This window comes from Ambystoma mexicanum, chromosome 1q (genome assembly GCF_040938575.1).
Source record: "Ambystoma mexicanum isolate Mex_15411 chromosome 1q, UKY_AmexF1_1, whole genome shotgun sequence".
Classification (NCBI taxonomy): domain Eukaryota; kingdom Metazoa; phylum Chordata; class Amphibia; order Caudata; family Ambystomatidae; genus Ambystoma; species Ambystoma mexicanum.
The window spans coordinates 446144917-446160091 of record NC_090922.1 but is presented as its reverse complement, the minus strand read 5'-3'; the positions used below and the strand labels follow the sequence as shown (position 1 = coordinate 446160091).

Below are 15175 nucleotides of genomic sequence, written 5' to 3'. Positions count from 1 at the left end.
GGGTATTGTAGTATGTGGGAAGAATATGTGGGACTGGCAAAGAAGGTTCTGAAAAACAAACAGGTGCCCCTAAAGCACAGTGGACAAAGGCAGTCAACACAAATCGGTACTACAAGATACAGGGACAATTAACACAATAGGACAACATATTCAAGACTAGTACAATTAGGTCAATATGATCATGAAAATAAATAGCCCTAAACATGTAAATAGGGACATTTAGGTGGAACAATGTCTGGTTGTTAATATCCAATGGTTTACAATTCAGTTACAAGATCTCCGATAACAGAACCCAATCTTGTTGGATTGGTTTCATGGGGATACACTCATCAACTAAGTCTTCAATGACCTGTCCAATGTCATACTCTGACTTTCCTCTCCCTTCCTTTATGTTAACTGGACAGAGCCTTTCCACGCTGGAAAGATTGTGCCTTGTTGAAGCAGAAAGGGAATCAGAAGACATCTAATTCTTCAAAATCTTCTTAGATGGTCTTCACAAACAGTTCGTGCCCATTGCCTGCACCATCAGCAAAACAGTAATCACCATTCTAAAAACTGAATGGCAGAATGAAGAGCAGGCGAAGGGGTGATGGAGGGATTCAAAATAGAGCTCTGTCAAGTTTGGCTCTGAAGTGCATCTCCTTTCTTGGCTCCTTTGAGGAATTTACTTTTCTTTTGGTATTCAATTTTGTAACACAATTTTAAAATGAGATTAACCCCTCAACCAGAAGGGAAAGAATTTTGTGTTTTTATGTGGAAGGAAGTAGTTAGTACAGTCCACATCCACGCAGGTTGGTGGCAATGATGACATCCGTAACAGCATCAAACACAAACTGGATGTTGTTCGTATCAGTGGCACAGGTGATATGAGAATAGATATCCTTGTTGGGAGACTTGTTCTTGCTTTCATACTGGGTCCTAATGTAAGCCACGGCCTCCGCAAAAGAATTGGTGCCTGGAAGAAAAGGCAAGAAAGTAATGAAAAAGAACCTGTTTGACAGTCAAATTGCACGATACACTGCACGCATGGATTTCTGCATGAGTACGCAGTTGAAAGATTCTCTCGCTTTAATAATGTGCAATATATAATTAATTTGCAACCACAGCTTTGTAATTTGAGACACATGTAGTGCAGTTTCACTATAGAGTGAAATCAATATTGCTATTCAAGGCACATGGGCGAAATAGGAAATTAAGGGAGTGCTATGAACAACGTTCATAGGAAAATCAATTCAATTAATGATTTGTTGTGGGTTTGTGAAGGAAGACTGTTTAAATAATACCAAAGGGGTGTAACATGATCCCTTATTTGGGATCATGGTAGACCCCTATGCTTTTCTAAGTGCCAATAACTCAATCATAGATCAAAACATAAAGAATGGTCAATAATCTTAATACAGTGGTCCTTCCCTTGTAAAACAAGCAATAGATATGGCTTCCACCTAGGCTGCAGTGCCATAGTGACAGTGCGGAGAAAATGGGGAAGAGCATAGTGCATAGATCCAATGCTCAACTAGAGAAAGTAGTGTAATATGCTGTGGATGTGTTGCTTTGGATACATCAATAGAATATGGAGTATTTGGCAAAAGTGGCGATGCTCCATACTATCGAAGGCTTTGTACGATCTAGTTGAAAGATATAGCTGAGACAAAAAGGATTCTCTTTGTTGTGCAGGGTGGTGCTCTCTGTGTTGAATATGATGATGTGTGGTGCGTTGTGCCATGGATGAGGGTGTTCCATAATGAAGGAAGCAGGATCTGTAAAGTAGGCAGTGATGTCCGCATTTGTGTATGGTGGAGCCGTTTATTGTCAGTGGTGTCCTGTATTGCGGTTCACTAATCAGGTGAAATGGTAGGATATAGGACCCATGTCTTCAGAAAAAAGGTTTGCAGGCAATGTTGGCCAAGTTCTTTTACTGAGGCAGAGGTGAAGGCAAACCGAGATAGGAAGATGGAGGCAGGAGCCCAAAAGAGCTGATATGTCTTTGTATGTAGGGTTTTCTCTGTAGAGGAGGTTGATTATAGAGGGCCAGGATGTTTGTGGTTATGGGGTAGATATTGTGGAAGGTGCTACCTGTAGAGTGAATGGAGCCGCCCATATTATGGACAGTGTCACCCAGTGTTGGAGGGGGTCATTCATTCCCTGTCATGGGGGCATAGGAAACATTAAGCCCTGTGTAAAAGTAGCAACATAAATTGAGGCAGTGGAGAGGTATTATGAAAACAGTGATACAAGATACTATGAACAGTAAATCCCTTTATCCTAAAGAGAAGAGGGCTGAACTATGGACAGGGGTACACTACTGTGACAATTAAGACCGTGAAAAACTATTTTGTTGACATCAACATAATATGTAGGCAATGGGGGTTGGGGGACTATACGGTAGACATCTGTGCCCTGTTTTGTTGACAGCAACACCACACTTATTGAGAGCCAGTGCAAGCTCTACAGCAATGCAGAGAGCTGTGCTGTGGACAGTTGCATACAAAAACAAAACTGAATAAAGGTCAATCGCATTGTGATTGTGGCATTGATGGACTGCAGAGAGGATGTAGAGTTGTCTTGCAATCCATTGGTGAACAATGTTTTGTGACCAAAAACGTCTGAACAGGAGAGAAAAATAGGAAGAACACACACGGGATGCCATCCAAATCCAAAGCATTTAAAAAAAAAAAAAAAATGGTTATTATGCCATTAACCATGCTTGTAATAACAATGATAAATGGAAAAGGTGTCCAAAACATTGGCGATCTAGGAAAAATTACTTTGCCATACAAAATGACATTATCAATAGCAAATTGACCTTAACATTGGGGTGTGAAAGTAAATCTGATCCTTATTTTTGATTTCCACTTGGTGCAGATTTTTTGGTTCCAGTATATCCATAGAAACTGCAACCAAATGTGCAGATTAGATCTACTTATGTGACTGCTCCACAAGCTCTCGCACCAGTCAGCATATTACTATGGAAGTGAGAGAACACTTGCAAAGAGGGCTGTATTGTCGGCATCACCTTCGCCTTTGTAAAGAAACTAGCAAATGCTGTTAATTCACAGCAGTAGCTGAGGTTTGTGTAACAGAAACTTTCCCCTTAGTAGTAGCATTGTTAGTGGCACCCCTAGGTGCCCCAACGGTGGTCCAAACATCATATAAATGTTCAAATTTCCCTCTGTATGGGCTTCTCCTGAGGGAAAGACAGCGTACTCTAACATCGATCCGAGGTCTGTGTGGAGGGTCTTTCAGTGAGACCTGGCAAGTGCGCTATGACCCACTCCGAATATGGATACTGCACCAGTCGCTGTCGTAAAACACACCAATAAGAGCCACGGACAGAGCTGTGCTGATTTCTAAAAATCAACAGAGCGATTTGGATACCATTTGTTGAATGTAAGGAAGGCAACATTAGATGGAGGCTGAGTGACTGGATTTGGGGTTGTGTGCTGAGATTGTGATACTCTTCAAAAAGGGGAAGGGGATCTTCCAGTCAAACAACCATCTTATTAGTAGATGTGATGGACAAGGCTTATGGTAAGACCCGCCTGTAGGTGTGTGCTTGTACATGTTCATCTCACAATCATTAACGATTCGTGGGCTCTTCTTAGAAAACGCAATATATTTAGCAGATGTTCACTGTGAAGTTGGAAGTTACTGAGAGGGCTTGACATTTTGACTGAAAAACTTTTTGGAGGATGATTATAATATATGCATCCACTGGGCCCTCAAATCAACAAAAGTGAGTGTGATTGAAACTGCACTGAACCAGTGGTGTTAAAAGATTTCAAATGACATCTGCATGCTGTTTGGTAGTGCCAACAGGGGAGGTGTGAAGCTCAAAAGCATAGTCGTCACCCGTGTAGAACACAGACTTGTTGGGTTTTATCTGTCCCATCACTGTGGACAGAGTAAACATGTCACAAAACATTAAGCCTTCCACAGAGAACCCACTACTGCCATCCTAGTGTTTTAGAGTCAAGAAAATAGATCAATAGTAATCCCTGAAAACTTTGGTGAATGTAGGACCAACAAGTAAACACCTATTTTAAACCAATGAAGTAGGGAGTGTTTTTAATTCCTTGTTTTCATATGCATTTTTACTTTATTGGATCATGTACCTGAATGTGTAGTTTACACTTCTCTTCTGAATTTGAGGACTTCACGTGTGATAAAATACTGCATTTCTTTTTTTTTCATAACATTTTATTTGGTTTTACAGATAGACACGACATCAACAACATCACAATGATCATTAATTGCTACAGTTCCGTAATGCAGATTCATATGAATGCCAAGGAATAGTCTGATGATGGCCTGCACTCTAATATCCGCTACCACCCTCACTCTTGGTGATTATATAGGAGTCCATGTGTTGAGTTGGTTAATAAAGTGGGCTGCTTTGTAGCCATCTGGTGAGTCGTGGCCTTCTAGACAGAGCTGGGAATCTAGTTGCATAGTTCAAGAATAGATCCCAAGTGTTCGAGGTCTTATTGAACGTGTTAGTTCGGATTGCAGTTACCTTTTCAGCGACCGCAATGTCCCAACACTTAGACCACCATAATGCTACTGAGGATCCGCCCTCATTTTTCCACAGCCGGGCCCGTGTAATTTTTGCTGCAAGGAGTAAGTGCGTACATAGACGGGGAATGTGCCCCGAGATTGGGAGCGCTCCCCCCTCCCCAGTTTCTCCCAGGAGAATAATTCCAGGATCCCAGGGTATGGCGAGGCCGGTAATTTCCCTGATGTGCTTAATCACCTCCCTCCAATATGCCTGCGCCTTCAGGCAGGTTCATACCATATGAAATAGGGAGCCAGGGGTGGGGCAGCCGCCCCAGCAGTGGTCAGGGATATTCCAGTTGGCTCTGTTGAGCTGGACTGGGGTCACGTAGTATCTATAGCAGAACTTGTAGCCTCCCTCCCTATTTGTAATACATTGTAAACTCTTGTGCAATCTGGCCCAGATTTTTGCCCATTCTTCTACCTCTATTTCCCAGCCCAGATCCTTCTCCCATTCAAGCATGTACCTTTCTTTTTTCGTGGGGTCAGCCCTATCCAGAAGATGGTATAGAGTAAAGATTTTGCTTCTTTTCGTTGGAGTCGTGAGGGAAATTTCCAGAGCTGTCAGCTCTCTGGCACATCCCTCTCGAACCGCCCTGTGAGACAGCCAGTGCCGTATTTGGGTATAATGGAATCTCTCCTGCTCATCTACCCCGAATTTTGCTTTGTATCTTTCGAATGAGATGGGAGAGCCCTCCTCCAAGAAGTCGCTCTTTTTAAGTAGCCCGCCCTCCCTCCAAGACTGAAAGCTGTTGGGGTGGCAACCTGGTGAAAAATCTGGGTTATTCCAGATAGGAGTTAGGGGGCCCAGAGTGCCCCGGATACCCCATTTCCGAGCTGTTGCCTTCCAGCATCGAACAATTGTGGTTGTGGCGGAGAGGGGACATTTATTTGTTTGCACTTTCAATTCTGGCAGATGTGGAAGATCCGCAGGGTTGCCCGGGCACCAGGCCTCTTCGATCTGCTTCCATTTCGGTGCGTCAGCTTCTTGCACCCAAGAGAATGCATGCGATGGCTGTGCCGCTAGGGTATATCTAGCTATGTCTGGTACTCCCAGCCCTCCCTGAGTTTTGCCCCGGCTCATTATTCGCTTGCCGATTCAAGGCTCCTCCCCCACCCCCCAGACAAATTCTTGGAATTTCTTTTGCATGTCCACTAGTACTGGGCCCGTGATGCGGGTCGGTATTGCTGTACAGAAATATATCCACATGGGCATCAGATTCATTTTTATGGCAGTAATCCTCCCAAACCAGGAGATCTCTTGGGAAGACCAGCTCTTTAAGTCTTTTTTAAAATCTTTAATAAGTTGTGGGAAGTTGGCTGCATATAGGTGGGACGGGTCTTTGGTGATATATATACCCCTAGGTATTCAATTGCATCCTTCGCCCATGGGATCGGCATTAGAGGACTGAGGGCGATTCTTTCCTGGTTAGAAATATTGATCGCCAGGGCTGACGATTTATCTAGGTTTATTTTGAACCCTGAAAGAGCCCCAACTCATTAATCTCCTCCCATAAGGCCTCAAGGGATGATGCCACATTTGACGCTGTTATTAATACGTCATCCGCATATAATGCAATTTTATATTCACGGTTTCCTACTGTGATCCCCCTAATCCTTGTGATCTGTTCAATTTTTGTCTGCAAAAGGCTCCATGGATAGAGCGAAAATCAAAGGAGAAAGTGGGCACCCCTGTCTAGTGCCCCGTGATATATGTATTACTTTGGATCTGATGCCATTGACCCGCAGTTGTGTCGTGGGAGTTTGGTAATTGGCCATTACCCATGTGATGAAGTTTGGGCCGAATCCGAAATGTTCGAAAATTGCCCGAAGGTACCCCCAGTCCACCAGATCAAAGGCTTTATGAGCATCTAACGATATCACTGCCATGCTATCCCCGGACCTATGGGCATTTTCGATTATGTCTATTGTTCTCCGAATATTATCGTTAGTCCCCCTCCCTGGAATAAACCCCGTCTGATTGCGGTCGATCAAGCTTGGTAGGACCGCTCCCAGCCTGCCCACTAGCACTTTAGCAAAGATCTTACCATCATTGTTCATGAGCGTAATCGGGCGATAAGAGGTGGTCAGTTCGGGCACTTTCCCGGGTTTGTGCAGCAGAACTGTTAACGACACTGCCATTGACCCGGTGACAGATCCCAATGACAGCAAAGAGTTGAATAGAGTTACCAACTGGGGAACTAGGATTCTGGAGTATTTCTTGTAGAAGGTTGCGGATAAGCCATCTGGGCCAGGAGCCGTGGATTTAAGAGATATGATGGCTTCAATTATTTCCTCCGCCCAGATGGGGGATTCAAGGTGCTCCAGCTGATTCGTATTCCGACTGGGTATTGATTGCAAATACGCTGGCAGGTTGTCTAATGCTGTTGGTGTCCCTTTCATAATGTCCGAGTGATATCTCGACAGTTCAGCAATTTTGTCCGCTTTAGCGTAGAGGATTTTCCCATTTGCCCCGACTATTTTGAGGATGTTGTTTCTGCTGCGGATTTTTTTTCCAGTTTTTGCACTAGCACTTTGTTTGCTTTGTTCCCTTTCATATAATAAAAGTGCCTCGTAAAGGCTAGGGATTTGGCAGTACGATCAGCGCAATGCATTTCCAGGGCTGTTTTAGCCTTTCTTAGCTCTCGCTCTACTTTTCTGGAGCTTCAGTTCGGCCTCTAATTGGTTCACTCTTTCCTCCAGTTTAGCTGCAGCTATGTTCGAGATTCTTCGTTGCTCAGCCCCTGCGCTGATCAGGGTGCCTCCAACAACTGCTTTCATCGCATCCCAGATGATGTTCATAGGAGAGGTCTCTGTGGTGTTTTCCTTAAAATAGTTGGATAATGTGTTCTCGACTTCCATTTTAATACATTCATCTAGTAAAAGAGAGTCATTTAACCTCCAGTGTTTCTGAGCTGGGCGCTTTTGCCCCGATATAGCCAGATTTGCAGTTACTGGGGCGTGATCCGAGATCATACAGGTGTGAATTGTCGTTTTATTTAAGCATGGGTAGAGGATCCCTGATAGTAATGTGAGGTCGATTCTCGAGAAGCTTTTGCGAACCCAGGAATAATGGGTGTAGTTCCTTCAGGTCCCATTAAAAAACCTCCAGACGTCTACAGATTCCGTTTCCCTGAGAAGCTTGGCTAGTGCTAGTGCTTATACAAAATCGGAGTTAGTGGGTGGTAGAGTCTTATCCACTTGGGGATTTGGCATGGAGTCCCCGCCCATAATTAGGTGACCTTCTTGAAATGCTAGGATGGTTGGGATTAGGTCTGTGATCAAATTGGCTTGGGCAGTGGTGGGACCATAAATTGAGGCGATGGTGATGGGGAGCTCTTCAAATAGCCCCTGGAGTAGGAGGAAGCGCCCATTTGGGTCCCTTTTTATTGTGATTTCTGATCGAGGGATCCTGTCACTCAGAAGTATAGCCACCCCTCTTTTCTTCTGGCCGGCAGTGGCGAAGTACCCTTTTTTGTACCTGTTAAATCTTACTCAGTGTTCGTCATCTTGCAGTAGATGAGTTTCTTGGAGGAGTACAATGTCTCCAGATAATTGCCTCAGCCTGTTTTCGACTGATTTCCGCTTCCTTGGCGAATTAAGGCCTTGGACATTCCACGATAGGATCACTATTTCGCTTGTGTTAGCCATTACCTCCTATTCCTGCTTTAGCTGAGTTTGGACCCATGCTCGTTGGTTGATACTGAGCTTCCCAGTCCGGGGCTACCTCGTTGCGTTGGTGATGCTTCATTGGATTTGTTATTGAGACGTGATGTGATATTGAACGCTGGGCCGAGCAAATGGAGCTCCAAGACGCGGTACCTATGATTGTCTTTCGGCAATCCCTTCCCCACCCCCCAACCCCCTTGAGTTGAACAAGTAGGAGAGTCGACATCCTACTGCCACTGGGAATCTGGTGGCGCCAGCGCGCCAATAATGGCCAACTGGGCCGCTGAACAAAATGTGAATCAGAACTAGAACTGCACACCTGCACTACCGGGGTATTATTTGACATCCCGTGCTGAGAATCATTCCAAATGTGAGGCTCCCGGTTTTTTAGGAACGGAATGAGCCCCACCGCCGTATCTATCGCAGATCGCTATAGTTCGTTGTAGCTTTTCTGTGACCTGCCTTCTCTGATGGGTCTTTGAGTTAATCATCCCGGATTGGAGTTGTTTCTGAAGGGGCCACGAGGTCTGCGCCTTCAGAAGGCTTTCTGTGCTGAGTTTGGGATGGTTCTTCAGGATCCGATTCCCTCTCCGACCTCCCGATGCCCATGAATTTGTCAGCCTCTTTCAGTGACTGGATTTGTCTCTGAGCACCCTCCCAAGTGAATATGACTTAAGTCGGAAACCCCCAGTGATATGCAACCTTTTTCCCCCGCAGCCATTCCCTGAATTTTCGCATGGATCTTCCTTTCTGAAGCGTGGAGTTCGCCAGATCTTGATACAGCGATATTATAGATCCTTGAAATGTGATTTGACCCATTTGTCTTGCTTCGCGCATAAATTCCCCCTCGACTTGGTAGAAATGAACCCTTACCAGGACATCTGGGTGAAGGTTAGATGCTGATCTCGGAGCCGATCTGTGTACTCGATCCAACTTCACAGGTGCTTCATCCGGAAGGGTTATAATGAACCTAAGCAAGTCAGAGACATAACTTCGTAGGTCTGCGTCTGGTATAGACAATGGAATCCCCGAAGGCGAATATTATTTCTCCGTGACCGATTCTCTGTGTCCTCTTGTTTGGCCTCTGGGAGGTCACATCTCGCTTCTAGAGCTTTGATTCTGTCTCTGTCGAGCTTGTCTTCAAATCGTTGGTCGCATACCTCTGATTCGAGTTCCGCTGTCCGCCTTTCGACCTCCACTACTCTTTTGTCCAAGGAGTTTATCTTTTTCATTACCTCTTCTGTACTCTTTTGAATTTGTTTCGTTAGCGCTGTGAGTAGCTCTTGAAGATCAGCTTTGGTTACCATTTGTGGTGGGATATGGGGTGTTGCTGAGGCGGTGGAAGCGGTCTCGTTGGAGAGGCCCTCAGGCGCTTCCCCCTTTTTTGACCTTTCAGTGGTGGAACCGGCCATTAAAGCCACAATGTCCATTTGTTTGGACGTCTTCCCGCTCCTAGATATTTTCTGTCTGAGTACTTCCCGCTCTTCCCCCTTAATATTGTTTTTTCGTGTCCGGCTTGGTGGGTGATGCAGGGAACAAGTGCGCCTCCAGAGTCCAAGCGGTGGGTGAAGAGGGGGGAACACGGCAGTATAGTGTGAGCCCACTAGGGAGTTCTGTGAAGTGTTGCTGGCTGAAGATGCTGATTATTAGAGTCACTGGCCCCGGGACCCCGTTGTGAGCATAAAGGAGAGAGTTACTCGATTGGGGCCCACCGGGTGTGGGGATATGAGTATCCAATGGTTGGGAGCCCCGTTTGATTCAGTGAGGTCCAGCTAATCCCACTCCTCACCTTTTGGCAGCAGGTCTGCAGTGTCTGTGCAGCTGCCTCTCTGGTGGCCCGGAGCAATCCGGAGATGCTAACCATATGGTGCCTCTCGGTCGGTGGATGGCAGGCTGGGTGTGCTGTATGGCTCCGGTGCCGCGGAAGCACTGGCATTTACATCTGCGGGCCCAATTGCCCGGCTGATTGTTCCTAAGAGTGCAGGGCAGCGCCGATTCTCGGTTCCAGCCGCACACCCTGGAGCGAGTGGAGTCCTAGGCGGAAGCGGGACTAGGCGGCCCTGCACCGCGAGTACTGTACGCGGATGGATCACAGTCCGTAGCCTTCATTGAGCGGTGGAGGCTGCCGTGCTCAGAGTCTCAGCAGCAGAGGGGTGTTGAGTGGCATCAGGGCTGGATCAGGGGCGGATGATGTGCGCTGGAGCCCCACTGAAGTCGCACCGCGACCGAGCGCTATCCGCCGGGGTCTCCCTCCGCTCCTGAGGTGGACTCCTCCGGGTCTTCCGCAAAGATGTCAGCCTGGGCAAATGCAAGCTTTCCAGGACCTGCTTTTTAAGCTCCGGGCTAACGGCTCAATTCTTTAAGGCAGTGCGGGTTGACACGTTCAGTTCATTTTGCAGCTTATGTTGGTTGATTCCATGCGCCTGCACCTCCCCCTCACCGCATCTTCCTGTAGGCTGGGGACCCGGCCGCCATTTTGCAGCTGGACGATCTCCAGACCCGAAAATGGATTAGAACTCGGGAATCCGGTAGCCAGTGCGGGTCCAACTTGCTGGGCAGCTGGAAACGGCGTTATTGCATACAGTGCTTTGGGCCAGACAGGAGCTCCTAAGAAGACGTGCCGCTCGCGGCAGCTCCGAGCCACACCCCCACGCATTTCTTTATGTATTATGGATCTAGCACCTGAAATAAACTTTTTGGAGGATTACAGTGGACGGGTTCTATTATGCAGTGTACAGAAATGCATGGTATATTACATTGTCAGATATCTATGATGTTCAGTCGTTCTAGAGCTAGAATTAAAGGACTGTATGCATTATTGCGTGAATCTAGGCTGGCTTGATTCAGAATCCAGATAAGAAGGGTTCAGATTTCTATTCATCTATGAAAGATACCAATGCTGGAGAACCAGAGTTACAGGTAAGTAAGGTATTACTTCTCCAGCATTGGATCTTTCATAAATTCACATGCTGTGAATAGATTTACAAAGCACTATTACAACAATCCCCATGGGTGGAGGCAAGCTCCTAGCATAACTTACCAATGGAGATTTACACCCAACTTATGCAAAAAGGTTATGCAGAACAGACTCGCCAACTCTAATCTGTCGACACAGTAGAACGTATGCATTGATCTCCAGGTGGCTGCACGGCAGAGGTCATGCAGTGGTATTCCAGAGATGAAAGCAGTGGTTGCTACCACTGCTCTACTAGAGTTAGCTCGGGGCCTGCCGGGAAGCGGCCTGCTGGTTTGCTGATGGTAGAAAGAGATGTAGGCAGCAATCTATCTTGCAATAGAGGACTTTGAGAGAGCCTTCCCGGGCGCAGAAGGTCCAAATGAAACAGTTGATCTGTTGTACGGAATGACTTAGTATGCGCGCCACATTGTATTTGAGGGCACGTACCACATCCACTGTGTGCAGTGTTCGCTCCGCTGGAGACGGTGTGCCTGAGAATATGGGCAGAACCACCTGCTGATTTAGATTGAAAACAGATGCCACCCTCGGCACAAAGGTTGGAACAGCTTTGTCTTTGTGAACCATCAAATAGGGCTGTTTTGCAGAAAACACCTGGATTTCACCCACTCGCCTGGCCAAAGCTATGGCCACCAAGAACTCTTTTCCAGAAAAGATGTTTAATAGGTGCTTGATGCATGGGCTCAAAAGGCAGCTTCATAAGTCTTGCGAGTAGCACATTGAGCTCCCATGCTGGCGCTGGGCGATGGATAGGTTAAAAAGATGTAACAGCCCAAGCAAAAACTCCTTCACCAGCCGGTGAGACCACAGGGATGGCAACCCTGCAGCGCAGTTGTACCTGGAGATTGCAGCTAGGTGTACCGTAATGGAAGAATGCGTTAAACCAGACTGAGCCAGGGAAAACAGACAGGGCAACAGATACTCCGGCCGGAGGTCGCAGCTCCTGGTTTCTGCACCATACATGAAAACGTTTCACTTACTCTTGTAGTATTTCAAGGTGGACGGAGCTCTAGCCCTGGCCAGGATCGCCTGGCAATCTTGCGGAAGACACAGAGTCCTGAACTTTAAGAACACAGGAGCCAGGTCATCAGATTGAGAGGGGCTGGGTTGTGAGGCAGTAATGCTCCCGGATTCGGGGACAGGAGCAACTGGTGTGGGCGCAACTTGATCAGAGTTGCTGACAAGAGGGTAGGAGTACCAAAATTGTCTCGGCCACGCAGGGACCACTAATATCAGTTTGCATCGATATAGTCTGAGGGTGTGTAGGACTCCAGACACCAGCGGAATCGGGGGAAAATACATACATAAACGTCCCTTTCATTGAAATGCAAAATCGTCCCCCAAGCTCTGCGGATGGGGGAAGCCGCTGGCAATTATCTTGCACCGACTGTTGTCGTAGGTGGAAAAGAAGTCGATCTCTGGAGGGCCCCACGTTTGAAACAACAAGTGAAGCTGGTCGTTGTGCAGTTGCCACTCGTGGCAAGAGTGTACCTCCCTGCTGAGAGAGTCCGCCAGAGTGTTCTGAATCCCCGTTAGATGAAGAGGAAAGAGAAAGCTGCCCTTCTATAGACCCCATTGCCACAGGGCTTGGGCCTCCATGAAAAACTATGGGGACCTTATTTATCCCTACTTGCGGACATAAAACATTGATGTTGTGTTAGTGTAAATCTGTGCCACCTCTCCCCTCAGGAGAGGAAGAAAGGACTTCAGGGCCCAGAAAATTGCTCATAGTTCCAGCCAATTGAAGTGCTGGCTCCTTTCCGTCTCTGACCAAAGGCCCTTGGTGTGTTGGTCTTGATAATGGGCGCCCCAGCCCTCCAGTGAAGCATCTGTTGTGACGGTGGCCTGATGGCCCGGCAACCGGAAGTGGCCAGCCTGCACCAGATGTTCCCTCACGGACCAGGAGCAAAGGCTCAGTTTGAAAACCAGTGTCGGAGCAATGCAGTCGTCACAGGACCCTGAGGCTTGGATCCAGTGGGCATCCAGGAATTCCTGCACCAGTCTCAGGTGTAACCGGAAGTTGGGGATCAACAGGATGCATGATGACAACATCCCCAGCAGGGATTTGTAGTTGCAGACTGGCGTAAACCTGGGCGCAGTTGAGACAGCGCACCTGGTCTAGAAGAGCTGCCCCCTTTTCGTCCGAGTGTCTGGCGGTACAGGTTTGGTACAGGTTTGGATGTCGAGTCTTGCTCGCCTAATACGATGGAATCAGGCACGACTTTGGGAAGTTGATGGAGAAACCCAGTTGCTGTAGACACTGGATGGTGGTTGCAGTGTTGGTTTCTGCCAGCGGATAGGAGGGGGTTCTTACCAACCAGTCTAGATACGGGTAGATGCGAACGCCCCTCCGCCGCAGGTGAGCCACCACTGGCGCAAGGATTTGGTAAATACCTGCATAGCAGACCGCAGGCCAAACGGAAGGGCCATATACTGATAATGTAACCCTACCACCACGAAGTGTAGGTAGTGCCGGTGTGAGAGGCAAGTAGGGATGTGAAAGTAGGCATTCGCGAGGTCGAGGGAAGCGAAGAAATCTCCTTGTTGTAGCAAGGACAACACCCGCTGTAGTGTGACCATGCAGAATGTTTGTGCCTTGAGGAACTGGTCGAGCACCCTCAGATCTAATATGGGCCTCCAACCCCCCTGACTTGTCCAGTGACTTTTTCTTTATCAGGAAGTAGCAGGATTAGACTCCTGTGCCCAGTTCATCCTTGGAAACCTTCTCTGCTGCGCCTTTTTGCTTAAGTGCTCGTACTTCTTGAAGCAAGAGGTGTCGTAACTTCTCTGGTTTGTGCGCGGGAGGAATGTCCGGTGGATAGTCCACAAACTCCAGCGAGTTGCCCTGCTGGAGGAGGGATAGCACCTACTCGTCAGTTGTGATGTGTGTCCATTCTTCGACGAACCTTGACAGTCGTCCTTCCACAGCCTGTTTGCCGAACTGGCCCCGAGATTGGGAGGAGCCATGGTGTTGCTGCGAACCCCTGTAGGACTGGGACCTTTTCTTGTACTGTTATCCTGATGAGTACAGGGTCTTGTAAGAGGAGGGGGACTGGTACATGGTGCAGTTATCCTGCAAAGTCCTGCCATAGCGCCCTTTTCCTGAACAAAAGGACTGGTACCTTTGCTGTAGTGTGCCCAAGGATCGAGCAGTTTCCGTGTCCGTTTTTATGGACTGTAAGGCGTCATCCACCTTCCCAAAAAGGGCAATTCCATCAAAGAGCATATTCAAGACCTTGGACTGGGCATCAGGCCAAAAATCTGTGGCCTTGAGCCAACCCTTCCTGCGCTGGACCACTCCATTCCAAGCTGGTGAAAACCAGCATTGGCATGTCCACAGAGACCGTAATGGCATGTCCGGATGCCAACTCACCTTCATGGAAGATGTTCAAGGCCTCCTGGTTCTTGTCATCTGGCAGGAATTCAGCAGCGGACCCAACCTCTATCATGATGATAACGTGCGAGTATGGCCATTGTATTAGCCGCCCTGATAGTCGTGGCTGCAGTGGTAATGATTTTCTTACCAAAGGTGTTTGTCTGGCGGTACAGAGCAGGATGACAATGGGTTAGCCAACCTCTTTCTGGCAGCTGCAGAGACAACAGAGTCTGGTGTGGGTTGAGTGCAAAGGCAGCGCTCTCTGGGGCTCTCAGTCACAGGATGAGCGAAGGTGATCAGGCCATCCTCCCAGACATCTTTCAAAAGCAGGATGGACATGACAGATTTCCTGTGCCGCTCTCTGCGCTGGTACAGCACACTCCTTTTGCTGCTCCCCCAGAGCACAGCCGAACATAGCGGCCGCCCTGGACATGAGCGTGTTGAAGGCCCCTATTTCATCAGGGGGTGAGCCCATTAATGTAATGTCATCTGGTTCCCCATCAGCTGTGATGAAATCACCAAATTCATCAGTGTGTGGAGACCACATCGTCAGGGTCTGTGTCTGTACCAGTATTCAAGAGGCTTCATGGTGCTTACCCCTTCTG

The 15175-nt window shown here is 47.6% G+C and overlaps 1 protein-coding gene across 2 annotated transcripts in view; it reads right to left on the bottom strand.

The window, feature by feature from the left end:
• GNAO1 (G protein subunit alpha o1) overlaps positions 1 to 15175 on the bottom strand; it is a 1372168-nt gene that overhangs the window by 204892 nt on the left and 1152101 nt on the right. Inside the window, exon 8 of one of the 2 annotated variants that reach the window (XM_069640215.1) lies at positions 682 to 955. The exons of the other annotated variant lie outside the window; for it this stretch is intronic. Coding sequence (XP_069496316.1) covers positions 768 to 955 — 188 coding nt within the window. The 3' untranslated portion in view covers positions 682 to 767. Of the gene's footprint in view, positions 1 to 681; positions 956 to 15175 lie in introns of those variants that run through there. 2 annotated transcript variants of the gene reach the window in all.